The 15,326-nt window shown below is 35.5% G+C and overlaps 1 protein-coding gene across 1 annotated transcript in view; it reads right to left on the reverse strand.

The window, feature by feature from the left end:
* Window positions 1–15,326, reverse strand: part of Nbas (NBAS subunit of NRZ tethering complex) — a 306,644-nt gene that overhangs the window by 188,810 nt on the left and 102,508 nt on the right. Inside the window, exons 22-23 of the mRNA XM_042680768.1 lie at window positions 5,425–5,508; window positions 2,658–2,811 (exon numbers count right to left, since the gene is read on the reverse strand). Coding sequence (XP_042536702.1) covers window positions 2,658–2,811; window positions 5,425–5,508 — 238 coding nt within the window. The remainder of the gene's footprint in view (window positions 1–2,657; window positions 2,812–5,424; window positions 5,509–15,326) is intronic.

Here is a 15,326-nt window from a genome sequence, read left to right on the forward strand (position 1 = left end):
AGCTTTTTTTTTTTAATCAAACTCAGGACCCTCATTTATTTAGAGGCAAAAATCAAAAGAACATCTTATAAATATGTTAGAAACAATAGCAAGAAAGACAAACCATTTGGGGTTCATTTCGCCTACCATCAACTTATCTGACCTTTACTGCTTGACTCAGACATATACTAGTTATTGCAAATAAGGGAAACCCTATGACCTATGTTTCTTTGGGCCTGGCTTACTTCACTTAATGTAATTTTTTCCAAGTCTTTCCATTTCCTAACAAATGGGGCAATGTCATTCTTTCTAATGGAGGCATAGAATTCCATTGTGTATATATACCACATTTTCTTGATCCATTATCTACTGAGGGGCATCTGGGTTGTTTCCATATATTAGCTATGGTAAATAATGCTGCAATAAACATAGTCGTGCTGGTAGCTCTAGTATGGTCTTGTTTGTGATCATTTGGGTAAATGCCCAAAAGTGGGATTGCTGGGTCATAGGGGAGCTCTATGTGGAGTCATTTGAGGAAACTCTATACTGCTTTCCAAAGTGGTTGAACAAGCTTACACTCTCACCAACAATGCAGTAGGGTTCCTTTCTGTCCACATCCCCTCCAGCATTTGTTGTTGTTAGAGTACTTGATTATAGCCATTCTAACTGGAGTGAGGTGGTATCTCAGTGTCATTTTGATTTGCATTTCTTTTATGGCTAGAGAGTTTGAACATTTCTTTGTGTGTTTATAGGCCATCTTTCTTTCCTCTTCAGAGAAGTTTCTCTGTAAGTGTTTAGCCCATTTATTTATTGGGAAGTTGTTTCTTTGGGGATTTGTTGTTGGGAGATTTAATTTTTTGAGTTCCAGGTATATTTTAGATATGAGACCCTTGTCTGCTGTATGGCTAGTGAAGATCTTCTCCCAATCTGTGGGCTTTTTATTGATCTTGCTAGCTATGTCCTTTGCCATGCAGAAGCTCTGTAATTTCATACAATCCCATTTGTCCAACCTTTCTTTGATTTGTTGTGTTTCTGGGTCTTGGACCCATTGCAACAATGAGATGTACAAGTCGTTATGTCTAAAGCGAACTTTACAACTTTGGCGGGGGGGGGGGGGGGGGGGGGGGGGGGTAGGACGGGAAGGGATGGCAAGGGGAAACAAAGGAGGAGGCTACAATGCTTGATAAGAAATGTACTCATTATCTTGCTCATGTAATTGTAACCCCTCTGTACAGTATTTTCACAATAAAAAAAAAGGCAAAGAAAAAGAAAAAGAAAAATTTCAGCCTGTGCCAAGGAGATTAGGATTTCTCCTATTCCATCCTGTAATGTTTTCAGCTTGTCTGCTTTGACTCCAAGGTCTTTGCTTTGTATGTCCCTCCCCCACAGTATAACCCCTGTTTTCACTGTGTTTGATATTGGTATAATTTGGGGAGGGGAAGGGAGAAAACAAATTGTTTAAATAGGGATACAGGTGGACCCATTGCAACAATGACATGTACAAGATGCTATGTTGAAAAACAAACTTTACAATTTTGGGGGGAGGGGGGATGTTAAGGGGAAAGAAAGGAGGAGGCTACAATGCTTGATAAGAAATGTACTCATTACCTTGCTCATGTAATTGTAACCCCTCTGTACAGTATTTTCACAATAAAAAAAAACCTTATTAATAATAAAAAGTAAAAAGAACCGAAGTAACTCTGTCTTGGTTATTTATGCTACCCTATTATGTCTTTATACTCTTACAATTTGAAAAGTATTAGCTATGCAAGTTGTTAATCATTTAAGTCAACATCTTTATCATCGTGCACATTGAAATGTATATGCTTTCTTTTAATTAAAATTTTATTGTAATGGCAATGTACAGAGGGATTACAGTTACATAAGTAAGGTAATGAGTACATTTCTTTTTGAGCAGTGTTACCCCTCCCTCATTTCCTCCCACTTCTCCCTCTCTGCCTCTCCTCCCTCCAAGTTGCAAAGTTCATGGGAAAAAATTATAGTAAACGAAGTGAGCCACACCCAAAGAAACACAGGCTGCATGGTTTCCCTCATTTGTAATAACCAGAATTTGTCTAGGATATTCTTAAGAGAGGATCACAATGGCTCAATAGCTATGTGCATGTGTTGACCATATACAATGGTACTTATGGAAATGAACTCCAAGAAATGGAAACAATAACTGTTTGCAGTTACTTCTTTTTTTCTTTCTCCCTTTGGTTTATTCCTGTTGTCACTGTTTTTTATTTCTGTACCCTTTGTCATGTATATAAGTTTATCTGATATGGGAAAGGGAATCAAAAAAAAAGAAAAACAGTGGGACAAAGGGTGAGTGTCTAGCAATACTCAGTAGACACTATGTCAGCTTTTTTTGTTTTTCTTTTAAGAAAAGATCTCACATTTTCCTAGGCTAGCCTCAAACCATGATCCTCCTATAACTGCTTCTGCAGTTTATATTTTAAAGAAAGATTGAAAGCAACTTTTCTTCTATGGATTTGCTTTGCAATCATCTAAAACAAAAGCCACATGTATCTTTCCACGGAGAAAGAAAAGTGATCAAAACCAGTAAGAAATATTCGTTTCATCCCTTGCAAATAGTATCTATAACCCAACACCCTTGGCACTGTAGTCCATCCTGGAGGCCAGTGTCACAGGGCAACTGCAGTCTCTCCCCTCACCTGCCGGGAATGATGCTCTATCTCCTCTGCTCTGCTCTGGTACCAGTCCATGACCTTCTCAACAGAAAGCTCGCTGGTCCTGTACTGTAGTAACTCAGGCTGTGCAGCATACAAGAACTCACTTTCATCTTGGAGACTTGGCTCAACCACCATTCTGCAAAGCACAAAGGAATAGTGGAACAACTAGAATGCTGTAAAGACAAACATAACTTTATGAGAGAAAGACAAGAACAGAGATGAGAGTAAATGTAACACTTTTTAAAAACTTAGTTTCCCACCGGTTTCCCTGACTTGAAACATCACAATGGATGTTTCAATCAATGGATGCCAAAAATCAATCAAGAAATTATTAGCAAAATCAAAGTTACCTGAAATATGGGAGCCAGAAGCCTCCTGTTGGCCCACTAAATCAAAGTCATCTGTGCTGGCCAGCCAGGTCTCAGTTAGGAAAGTACCCAAGTGATTCCAATGAAAGATCTTAATTTCAGAGTTCACATGAATCAGAATAAATGCCCCTTCTTTATGCTGACAATATACTTCTTCCAAGTGCCAGCCATCATGCATCATGCTGATATATTTGTGCATCATAGGACTACTCTACATCCTTCCTCACAGCGGGAAGAACAAGTCACACCATAGAGGACATACAGAGGACAATATCATGAGGAGCAGACTTTATCAGCCTGGTCAGGTCAAGTGCCTTCCAGAGTAAAGAACTCTCAGAGGAAAATAAGGAAAATCCTGTGTCCCACTAAGGACACCGAGTAATATGAGGAGAATGGGGGTGCCCATGGTAGATCACGGTGAAGTTATGCAGTAGGGAGCTGCAGTCACAACTGAATCCAAGGCACAATCCACTGAAAGCTCAGGAAACCATCTGCAAATTACATAACTAAAACCACCCAAGATTCCTTTTAGTCATTAAAAAAAATGGGCATAATACTATACAAAAATGCTGTGAAAACTCAAAGCAATGGAAATAGAGCATACAGAGAACATGCCTGAGAACATCAGGAGCTTTGTTCTTAGACATAATCTTTTTTTTTTTTTTTTTGGGGGGGGGGTCTGGTCATGGGGCCTGAACTCTGGGCCTGGATGCTGTCCCTCAGCTCTTCAGCTCAAGGCTAGCACTCTACCACTTGAGCCACAGCGCCACTTCCAGCTTTTTTCTTTTTTGCTTATGTGGTGCTGAGGAATCGAACCCAGGGCCTCATGCATGCAAGGCAAGCAGTTTACCACTGAGCCACCTTCCCAGCCCAGAAAATTTTTTTAACCAGGATTATTAGCATTTTTAGTATATCACCTGACACAAAAAAAATTCCATAAATACTGGGGTATTTACCCACTTGCCTCAGACAGCCTACTGTGCTCCAAACCTATACTTCGTAAACCTTAAATGGAATGACTCTTTCCATAACTAGTCTTCTAGTGCCTTAAACATATCCCCAACCCTCCCTCACCACCGCCACACAAAAACTGCAGCAACTGATCTCAGTGTTTCTTCTGTCTCCACCTCCAAGTAGCTGAAATTACAGACATGCGCTGCCACATTCAGAGTTAATTTTTTTCTTTATAATAATTATTCTTATACTCCATACATTTTTTGTTCTCAATTCATGGAAAATTCCTTGATTTTATTATATAACTCTTCTAATTTTTGTACACCAATTATTTTCTAATATCCCAAAGTTCTATAGCTTTCAATTCCTAATTTATATGATCTCGTGAAATTTTGCAAATACAGTATCTTATCTAACAGGCAATATTAATACAATTCTTGAAGTTTTCTTCTTTCTTCATGTGTCTTTCTTTCAGTTCCATTATCTGTACCTTTTCCTGCTTAACCCTTTGTTCTACTAGATGGAGTCTCTCTTCAAATGTCCAGGAAGCTGACTTCTCTATGTCCTAAGCTGTGAGGCCAAACCTCAGTATCTAGAAGCAGTTATTCCATTTCTCCAGAAAAGAACTCTCCAAACTTCTGGAGAGAACATGCCTGGTGCCTCTGGAATCCATAGTTTCCACATGGAGGACATAAATTGTCTAAATTATTAGATTTTCACAGGCATCACTACGCCCCAACTATCCCTGAATCTGAAACCTTCCTATCTCAACTACAATTTCTCTAACCCAGATAACAAATCTCATATGTTCTTCACATGACCACACATCCATCCCCTTCCTCAATTCCTGATACCTCCACATACTGAGACTCGCCCACATTAAATCTTATAATACTGAAAATTAAAACTGACCCAAGAACAAAATTAGATATATATACCATAACTATGAAAACTGCATCTGTTTATCTGAAATGCAGCAAGAGAATACATTAAACTGAAGAGTTATAATGATTTTTAGAATAATGCCTTTGTAATAAAACACTTTCTCATTAAAAATTTTCACATAAGCTGGGCACCAGTGGCTCACACCTATAATCCTAGCTACTCAAGAGGTGAGATCTGAGGATAATGGTTTGAAGCCAATCCAGGCAGGAAAGTCCATAAGTCTCTTATCTCCAAAACACTAGAAAACTGGAAGTAGCACTGTGGCTCAAAGTGGTAGAGTGCTAGCCTTAAGCAAAAAAGCTCAAGGACAATGCCCAGGCCCTAAGCTCAAGCCCAACTACAAACAAAAAAAATTACAATGAAGTTTAAACAATAATAATGAAGTTGAAATCTTTACAGAACTCCACAGCCCAGGGAGTAGCATGAAGTAAGAGCTCCCAGGCCACCCTTCACCTGTGCAGGGTATGCTGGTGGATACCAACCTGCATTTTGGCTCCTCACACCAATCTTTAGCCCGGTGTTTATGTTCATGCCAAGGAATGACCATCAGGGAGCTGCCACTGCAACTTAAACATAAACCAACAAAACAAAACATAAGCATTCAAAAGTATGCACTACTCAGCTTCTTAAGAAATATGATACAAAGAGTTATGGTAACACCAAAATTCCTGTTTATGATACTCTAACTATCTGTTACATGATATACAGTAGATCCAAAACATAAGGCAGAAAGATCACATTGATAACTGACCTTCAATCAATCATAAGATGGTTCTAAAAAATAACAAAAAGGAATTCAGTATAGACTATGTGGAAAATGACCTATATAATTTGTGGGCAGAGATAGGGGAGAAAAAATTATATATTTACATGTATGTATATTTGCACCTGTATGTGTATATGTATGTATATGTGTGTGTGTGTGTATATATATATATATGTATATATATATATATATGTGTATGGGCATATTTATATGTGTGTATACATATATATATTCCCACACACACCCCATCCTGAGGCTTGAACTCAGGACCTGGGTACTGTCCCTGAGCATCTTCGTGCTCCAGGCTAGTGTTCCACCACTTGAGCTTCAGCGTCAGTTCTGGGTTTTTTGAGTAGTTTATTGGAGATAAGAGTCTTTGCCCTGGCTAGCTTTGAATCATGATCCTCAGATCTCAGCCACCTGAGTAGTAGGATTACAGGTATGAGCTACGGACGCCTGGCAAAATTATATTTTTTAAAAGGAAAATCCAAAATAAAATTAGCAATCACATAAAGAGTAGAATATGCAGATATTCACTGACACAATCTAAAAGATTTATCACTATCAAGGCTATATCATGATTTTCATACAAACTCAAAGCTTACAATTGAAAGCAGTGCTACCAATTGAGTTTCCAGTGATTGCAAAAATGGTTTATGTCTGTGTTGTCCAATAGCTACATGTATGTATATGAAGAACTAATATATGGCTAAAAATGCTAAGAAAGTAAACTTCAATTTTAATTAAATTAAAATATCGACATAAGGTTAGTGGCACTATATGACATAATAGACATAGAGAACAGGTAGGAGCAATAAAGAAATGGCTTTACAGATTGAAAAGTATAACTAAAAGATGACATAAGAAAATGTAAGAGAGGCAAAGATGAAGACTGATTCGATAGAGTGAATAATAAAATATAAAGGAGGGAGAAGGAAATACAGAATGGCAATATCCAGAGAAATTCATTACAAATCAAGAATCACAAGAAATAGGAGCACATCTTTAAGCAAGTTGTGTAGTCATTGACAAATGATTTCCACTTCCTCTGTAAGGCCTCATCTAGTTCTAGTATCCATTAATCTGAAAACAAATGATTCATTATGAATTTAAAATACAGACAAAATTATTTCTAAACTTTTGATTGCTGGGCTTTTTTAAAGTTCGATAAAACATTTTCTCTCATAATTGTTTCTATCAATAGCATTTTCCTAAAATTTAAAAAAAGGCTGTACTTTCTTATACTATTAAGCTATGAAACATGCTTTCCATAAGGAACACTCTACAACTATCTGAAAAATCATGCTGGTCAAGAGTGGTTTTCATGGAAAAAGCAACAGGAAACCACTAGAGAGCTTTAAAGAGAAGGGGAGAATTCATCAATCACATCATCAACTCACACTTATCATTATTAGAGCAAAATATCCCAAGTCAGAGAAGGCTTACTACATATATAAAATAACTTATTAGATAATCTATAGTTTTTCAGCCAGCACACAATATACTAGCAACCTATGTAACACATACATACATTTTGAAAGGGTTTTAAATTTCTGAGCAAAAAAAAAAAAACATTAAAAATCAATAAAAATAAATAAATTTCTGAACCATTCAGGACAATTTAAAATGCATGTCACAATCATGGTATTTCATTTGCCATCAAAGCAAAAATTGTTTTATTTTCATTCATGTCAACAACTAATAGTTCATTGCAAATCACTGAAATGAAAAATAAAAGCAGTCGTGGTAGAATGCAACAATGATGATAATATACTTCCAACAGAAGTGAATTGAGGATGAGGGGGAAAATAACCCAACAAGCTATTATGCCTTTTCTAATTAAAGGAGACAAGACTTCTTAAGCTACACAAAATATTTTCTTAGAGGCTCAGAAAATGTATCACAAATTGAGATCTGTATTTTCTATACAAAGTACAGATTAGATACAAGAGTTATTACTGAACTGATTAGTTATGTTTTAGATAAAGCCTCCAGTACATATTTGGACTTTAAAGTCTAGGAACTTGTAAAACTGTTATCTTCACTGAACAGAAATGGCTAAGAAAATACACATGCATTTATAAGAACACCATTAATAAAATGCTCTGCTCAGAAAAGACAGACCCAACGGACTCTTATTACTAGAGTATTTTGCTGCATCTTCAAGGCATAGCATCCCTGACCTGATTCTAAATGTGCTAATAGTAGTAGTGCCATTGGTACTATTATATATCAGCAATAATCAGCAACAATAATCCTGAACATCTTTTGATCACTCACTATGGAGCAAATAGAACACAATTATTTTTAACATACAATACCTCAATTTAGTACTACCAATATAATGAAATAGAAAAAAAAAAAAAAAAACCTCACAACCCTGAAGTGTGTGCCTTAAAAAGCACTATCAGTTCTTTACTGTGCTTCAAATGATGATAAATAGGACTTCCTGTCAAAGCAGAATTAAGATTCTTTTAATACAGGATTCTGTCTATTGTGTCTACTGCTGGTCTCACTACTTTCATATGTTTAGCATTCAATAGATGCTTGGATTAAGGAATTGACAGCACAACCAAAAACATTTAAAGTGATCTCAAGACACAGCAAACAAGACTGGAACACAGCAAGGGAACAGGAATGTCCGCTCATAAACACAGACAGAACAGAACCTATAGATCTGAGACTAAGAGCAAATACACTTTTTCCTAACATATTATCTGGAATAATCTACACAGATTGAAGATCCCTTGGTTTGAGACACTTGAGAAGTGTCTTGGAACATTTAAGAGTATTTTTACAGAGTTTAAAGAAGAGCATTGTGTTAGTACTCAAAAAGTTTCGGATTTTGGAACATTTTTTTTATTTCAGATACTGAATACTGAATACAGTTGGACTGGATGTCCAACTGTACTAATAAGAGTTGACAGTCACTGTTATTCAGACAAACAGACATCTCACTGTACTTAACTTCAGAAAAAGAGGGACAGATATTTCCTAACACTCACCATTGTTTACACTTCAAAATGGTAAGCAGGATGCTAGAATGCTTAATAAAATTCAGCCTTTTATTCTGTTTAGGTCTAATCAATTACAAATAGGTTGTATATAACCTATATAAAGAGGCTGTATAAAATTGCTGTTAACAAAAGCTTAGCAATCATACTGTACAAAGTTCAGCAAGATGCAAAACTTACACTAATTATGTGTTGGATCTAAAGTTTTATAAGCACAAAACTGCATTTACATATATTTTTTCTATTTTTTCCACTCAGGAAATTCTAACATTTAAGTTCATCATCTCCATTTTAAAGGGAAAAAAAAGAATTACACTATACACTGAAATTATCACTTTACAAAATAATGACTGCTTTTGCTTAATTTTAGGATCTTTATACTAGACTCATTGTCTATTCCCAACAATAAGCTATGCAGGTTCCATGTGAAGGTAACATTTACGTGTCAGCCAGAAAGAAAGGAATACAACAAGTGCTATTATATTCAACAATTCTCTCACCAATTATTTCCTACACTAAATATAAATGTTTTATTTCAAGGAAATTTTTTCAATAACAGATTTCAAAAAGTTCTTTTATCCATGTTCTATCCTTGGAAACAAAAGGCAAAATAGACGCTATATTACTACTAATTGCCACCTTTTAGGCATCAGAGCAGTTATATTTATTTCCATTATTTAGCAAAGGAGAAAATGTTCTAATACATGAAGCACATAAAACAATAACTTGGGCCTCCATTTGTGACAGCACTGTGGTTAGAGCAAGCCAAGCTTATGTGAAACTCAATGGAAACCAATCAAAAAGTGACTCACTACTCATAACTGCAAGTTGGAAAAGCTACCCAAAGGCATCATTCAGAGTTCTCGTATTTAGTTATTCATTTTTTAGCTTAGAAAACATGGCAGAAATGAATAGGCTATCCTGGAAACTACTATCTTCTCAGATACCTCAATATATAAAAAAGAGACAAGAATAGGAACAGCATGCCCCCAAATCTGGTTATCTGGCCTCCCATCACCAGCTTAACCTCTGGGCCCAGGTCTCTCATCTACTTAACAAATACCATAATACTGCTAACTTCGAAAAAGCAACATCAAAGTAGGTTCTTCCTGAATTCTCATCCATCATAATTTATAGATGTCTAGCCTCTGGGACAGAATAGTGACGCTCGCCTACAAGCCTGTATAATCTTGATGCACTTCTTCAGCTATCTGTGCTTCACTGTCCTCATCAGCAAACCCAGAATAATAACATCAGTCAGCTCACTGGTATATATAACCTCATCAGCAAACCCAGAATAATAACATCAGTTAGCTCACTGGTATATATAACCTCATCAGCAAACCCAGAATAATAACATCAGTTAGCTCACTGGTATATATAACCTCATCAGCAAACCCAGAATAATAACATCAGTTAGCTCACTGGTATATATAAATGATGAAAATGGTACCTAGTATACAATAAGTATTCCATATTAACCATCATGAAAGTTATTATTAACAGGAGCAAAAAAGGTTTGCACAAGTTGTAGATCCAAGATACATGTCATTTGATTAACATTTCAAGTTCTACTTCATAATAAATAGTAATACCTTATCAATGGTTGTATTTATAATACCTATTGGTCAGAGAAAGGAAGCAAATACAAAGAATTTGAAAGAAAGGGTCTCACAGTTTTACATATGTCAATTACATAATAAATGTGCACTCACTAAACATACTTTTATTTTTAGAAGATATCTGTACTCAAGAAACACTTGGAAAGAAAAATAGATGTGATACAAATTGAAGTGACAGACACAAAGTGCTGCTAGTGTTCAAAAATAACCACTCTGAAAGGTAGGATGAGATCCAAGGGTCCAGGAAAAAATGGAATCTGTAGTTTGTCTCTTTGAGAACCACCCATAGAGGCCTAGGAAAGTGAACATGTACTCTTAACCCTCCCAAAAAGTGTGAATGGCAAAGACTCCCGAGCAAAACAATTCAAAAAGAGCACATTCCACCCCAATTCCCTGCACCTTTGCTTATTTGCTATTAGCAATGACAGAAAATCTATGTGTCAAAATAAACTATACTTCAACTAATATTTTAACTATTTTATAACTGCCAGAATCAGCACACAGTTCAGACATGGTGGGAAAATAGACCTGAAATAAAAACAGACTCTAGATTATGCTTCAAGATTTCAAGTAAATACCACTCTGGCTGCATTTATAAGTTGCTTTCATGAATTTTCAGATTATGAAAATTTTCACTAATGTGAATAATCCTAATAGAAACAGATTAACAGAAGATTAGAGAAAATTAATGTAAAATGTGAAAGAACAACTTCTACTTTGAGCCTTTGACATGTTAAAAACTCAAAAATGTATTTATATCAACTGCACAGAGAAGCACATGCCAGAAGAGGGGTGATAGAATTCTTATAGTGTGATTAAACAAATAATACACTATGGAAAAGTATGAGGTGTATCCCCTCACAACAGAAACAGAAACTCAACTAGCAAGAAGTGAAAACTTAAAGGAAGCAGAAGGATCAGCAAAGAAAACACTTTGAAATATAGAAGAACAACTTGTGCTTTGAGTTATAACACAGCATAGACCTCTAGAAACAATAACAAATTCTTGAATAGAAATTAAATAAATATGACACTAAATTAAGATAAAGACATAAAGCAAACTACAAAATAACAAGATACTGGTTAGGGTAGGATAACAATCCATGCATAAAGTAAAAAGAAAAGACAAACTGAGCCCCACAATGCTGTGGGTCACTCACTCAAGAGAGGTGACGGATGGGAGGGCAAGAACAAGGGTGAGAAAAGGGAAGGGAGGGAGGGAAGTAGGAAGAAAGAGGTGGAGGAAATAGAGGAAGTGAGGGGAAAGAAGAAAGAGTGATTACAAACACAGCCTGGTAGAGCTGAAATAAGGAAATAGTACATAGCACAGAAACACCTAAAGGCAAGCTCCAAAGATCCTGGAGAATTCAAGTCATTGATTAAGCACTGATCAGCCCACAACTATGAAAAACTGTCCATGGATAAAAAGAGAATCAAGCAAATGGAGCAGAATTAACTGAGACTGACACAGAGGACAAGAATAGTCCCCATTCCGACTAAATAGAATGGAGGAAAGTAATTCATAGTATTTCAGAATACATATAAGAAGTCTGTTTCAGCAAGGTAACAAAATTAGCCTTAGATTAAAGGCTATTCTGGAAATATCCAAAGAGGGTAAATTAGAAACCTCAGGTACAACTCCATTAACCCAAAGAATCAGAGCAGCAAAGGGCAGAACACTAGAGATGAGGAAAAGGCAACAGGATAGCTGAGAAACTGGGAGAAAAGGAAAGACTACAGACAGGAAAGTGGAAAGAGCCCGCAGCTCCAGCCCAGGGGAGAGCAGGCATGACACCATCAGTCAACCACAGTAATTCCCTATTATAATTTCCCATCCTGTTTATTCACAAGTGTTCTTGTTCTTACCTAATGCACCTAAAATGGAAGGATAGCATAATCTGGCATTCCTATCAACAGCTACAAAAAGAAAAAGGGAACCATTGTGCTACATAACTATATCCTTATTATCATCAGTACCTCAATCCACCACACACCTGAACATCAATGAAACACTAGAAAGCAAGACTTCCCAAAGGAAATGCAGTGAGCAGATACAAAACCAAGACATACATCCATGCTTCTGACTAAACACCTTTGCTGTTTTCACTTCACCATACTAACCCCTCTTTCACATAAAGTACCCATCATGTTGTACATCAACACCATGTCATACCAGCCTAACAATTTATGGCTACTGTGGGTTGTTTACCCAATTTTTATATATAGTATCCAAATTTTTAGAATTAAATAAAATGGGTACACATCTGTAAATAATGAATATGTTTTGATTATAAAATAAGAATTTTATTTTTGATAGCATTTTTCTCATTACAATGTTTAAACAGTCTTGCCTATATCAGAAATTGGAAAGTTTCTCTCCCATGGTTATTTATATGTTAATTAAATATAGTGTGATAAAGACACACTGCTGTTACAGACAAGTATTTACATATTAATGAAAACTTGACTGGCAAGACCTTGTTCTTCAATAAAAAAGAATTATTGGGACTATTTTCCTGAGGCAACTCAACCATGCAGAATCTGGTATAATCTAGTTGAGGATCACATGTTCTAAAATTATTGGTCAAGGTATTTACAGTTGAGAAGAAAATGAATTATGAAAGAAAAATCTTATCTCTATGAAAAGCATGTAATTATGAAACACTCAGTATTGCTGAATCTATTAACAGCAACTTTCAAGATTTCAAAAAGAAAAGAAAAAAGTTATCTTCTCAAACACTTTAGTATCACATCAAAACAAAAACTTTTTAAATATACTAAGCCACTTTAAAACAATTTGACTATGGATAAATCCACATTATAATAGTAATGCAATTAAAATTAACTGTTCAAATAATTCACTATTTCAAGGCATATTACACTAATGCTTCTTGCCCTAAGAGCAAGATAATCCCCATTTCAAAAAAACATGTTAGAGAACTGCACAATATATGAAACAAAAAATGAGACTGTAAAAGCTAAAGAAAGAAGAAATGTTCCAAACATAATCGTACAATGCTTGTTGCATAAAAGAGGAAATAAATTAATTGCTCAATATATCATTTCGTTAGGATTCCTCACAGTACCAGACAACTAACAAAATCAGTATCAATATCTATCAAAGGACCAGAAAAATCATTTTGTAATAACTTCCAGCTTCTTAATCAGAGAAATTGCCTCTAAGCCCACTTTCCCTTTAAATAACCCATCCAACCAATCATCCCTACTGTCAGACCCAGAGAAGCATAGCTGAGACAGGCCTTTCTTTCCCTATGAAAAATACCAGATCCAACATCTCACATTGTGGAAGCATCTTCTGTGCTCCTCTGCCCTGATCACCTCAGAAGCCAGCAAGTGCTCCAGCCCACCAACACAAGCCACCGCACGCAACTCGGAAATAAACTATACAAACGAGAACTGAACTCGTACTAAGCATCTTGTCAAATTCTCAATTTTAAAGAAAGAGATTGCAATGCACTAGTTTTTCCATAATTACTTCAGTCATCCACAGTTAGGGGAAATTTTTCATCATCACAACATTATGGTGGAACTAGAATACCCAGCAAAAATTAATGTGATCCTATGGAAAACAACCTTCCAGAATATTCATGAAACTATGAAAATTTTCCAAGTGTCTTCTTTTGCTTTTCAAGGAAAAATAAAGGTAACAGTAATTTACTTTCAGAATTAAAAACTAGGTAGTCATCTCTAATTTCACTTAAAATCATAGCTCAAATTATTTCATTTTAGAAAACTTAACAAACTATCAAAATATCATCAGTTTCAGACTACAAATATAGTAAACTGTCAACTTCCACCAACTTTTCAATAGTGAAGAACTACAATAATGTCAATCAATTATTTCAAAGGTAAATTCTATACTAGAAATTTAAATTATAAGCTAAATCAGTTTGATCCAGTCAAACTTGTTCTAATGAGAATCTATTTCCATACATTCAAGGTAAATGAGCAACATGCAATGTGATATCTTGGACTAGATCTTCATTGAAAGAAAGTTAGTTAAAATATAATAATAGCAGTAAATCCAAATAAATCTTTGCTACTTCACAACATTGTACAGTCAGTTCTGCTATAACATACTGAAAATTCAGCATGAGGAAGGAGGAATCAGAGACAGAGAAGAAAGGAGAGGGACTGTACTGGGAGGTGAAGAGGAGAATAGAAGTTTGATATAGATATTATATATATATATATATATATAAATATATATATATAAATATATATATATATATATATATATATATATATATATGGGTGAAATAGCATGATGAAGCCTATTGAATAGTGTCTGGGAAAAGAAAGAGAAAGGGAAATCCAGAAAATATTCATGAAAGTACACTGTATACATCTGTAGAGCTATCACAAATAATAAGCAAAAATTTGCCAAAAAATGTAATTTTACATCAATCACTTGGCATACTACAAAATAAGGATAACAATTTCACATGTGCTGACTTACAAGTTCATTCTTGGGTAACATTAGGTGAACACAAAGACTGTGCCCAGCCAAACCAAGACACATCAGGTAGCCATATATATGCACACATTCACTAACACATACATCCACCAATTATATCAATTCATACAATGTTCAAAAGCCACGCCATACAGATCTCAAGTTTCCATCAGATCTATCATCTTCCTTCCTCTACTTCTTACTAATTCACAAGCTGCATGTCTTATGACACCTGCTTCCAAAAGCATGTCTTTTTTCAAAGTCATTTTCAAAGTAAAGTGCCATTATTTTTGTATTTATGTATTTCCTAATAACTTAACAAATATAAAACTATGCTTTAATTTTTATTAGGTCCCAAACTGTCTTAGTGCCCAAAGTACCATTACCCCATTTCTCCAGTATGACCTGTGGTTTTCATGCATGATTCTGCCCAATGCAGACTTTGAAGAATGTATGTCCACTTTATATTCAATGGTAAATTTTATATTGACAATGTTCTCTGATG

This window comes from Dipodomys spectabilis, unplaced genomic scaffold (assembly GCF_019054845.1).
Source record: "Dipodomys spectabilis isolate Male_0828 unplaced genomic scaffold, ASM1905484v1 ptg000066l, whole genome shotgun sequence".
NCBI lineage: Eukaryota > Metazoa > Chordata > Mammalia > Rodentia > Heteromyidae > Dipodomys > Dipodomys spectabilis.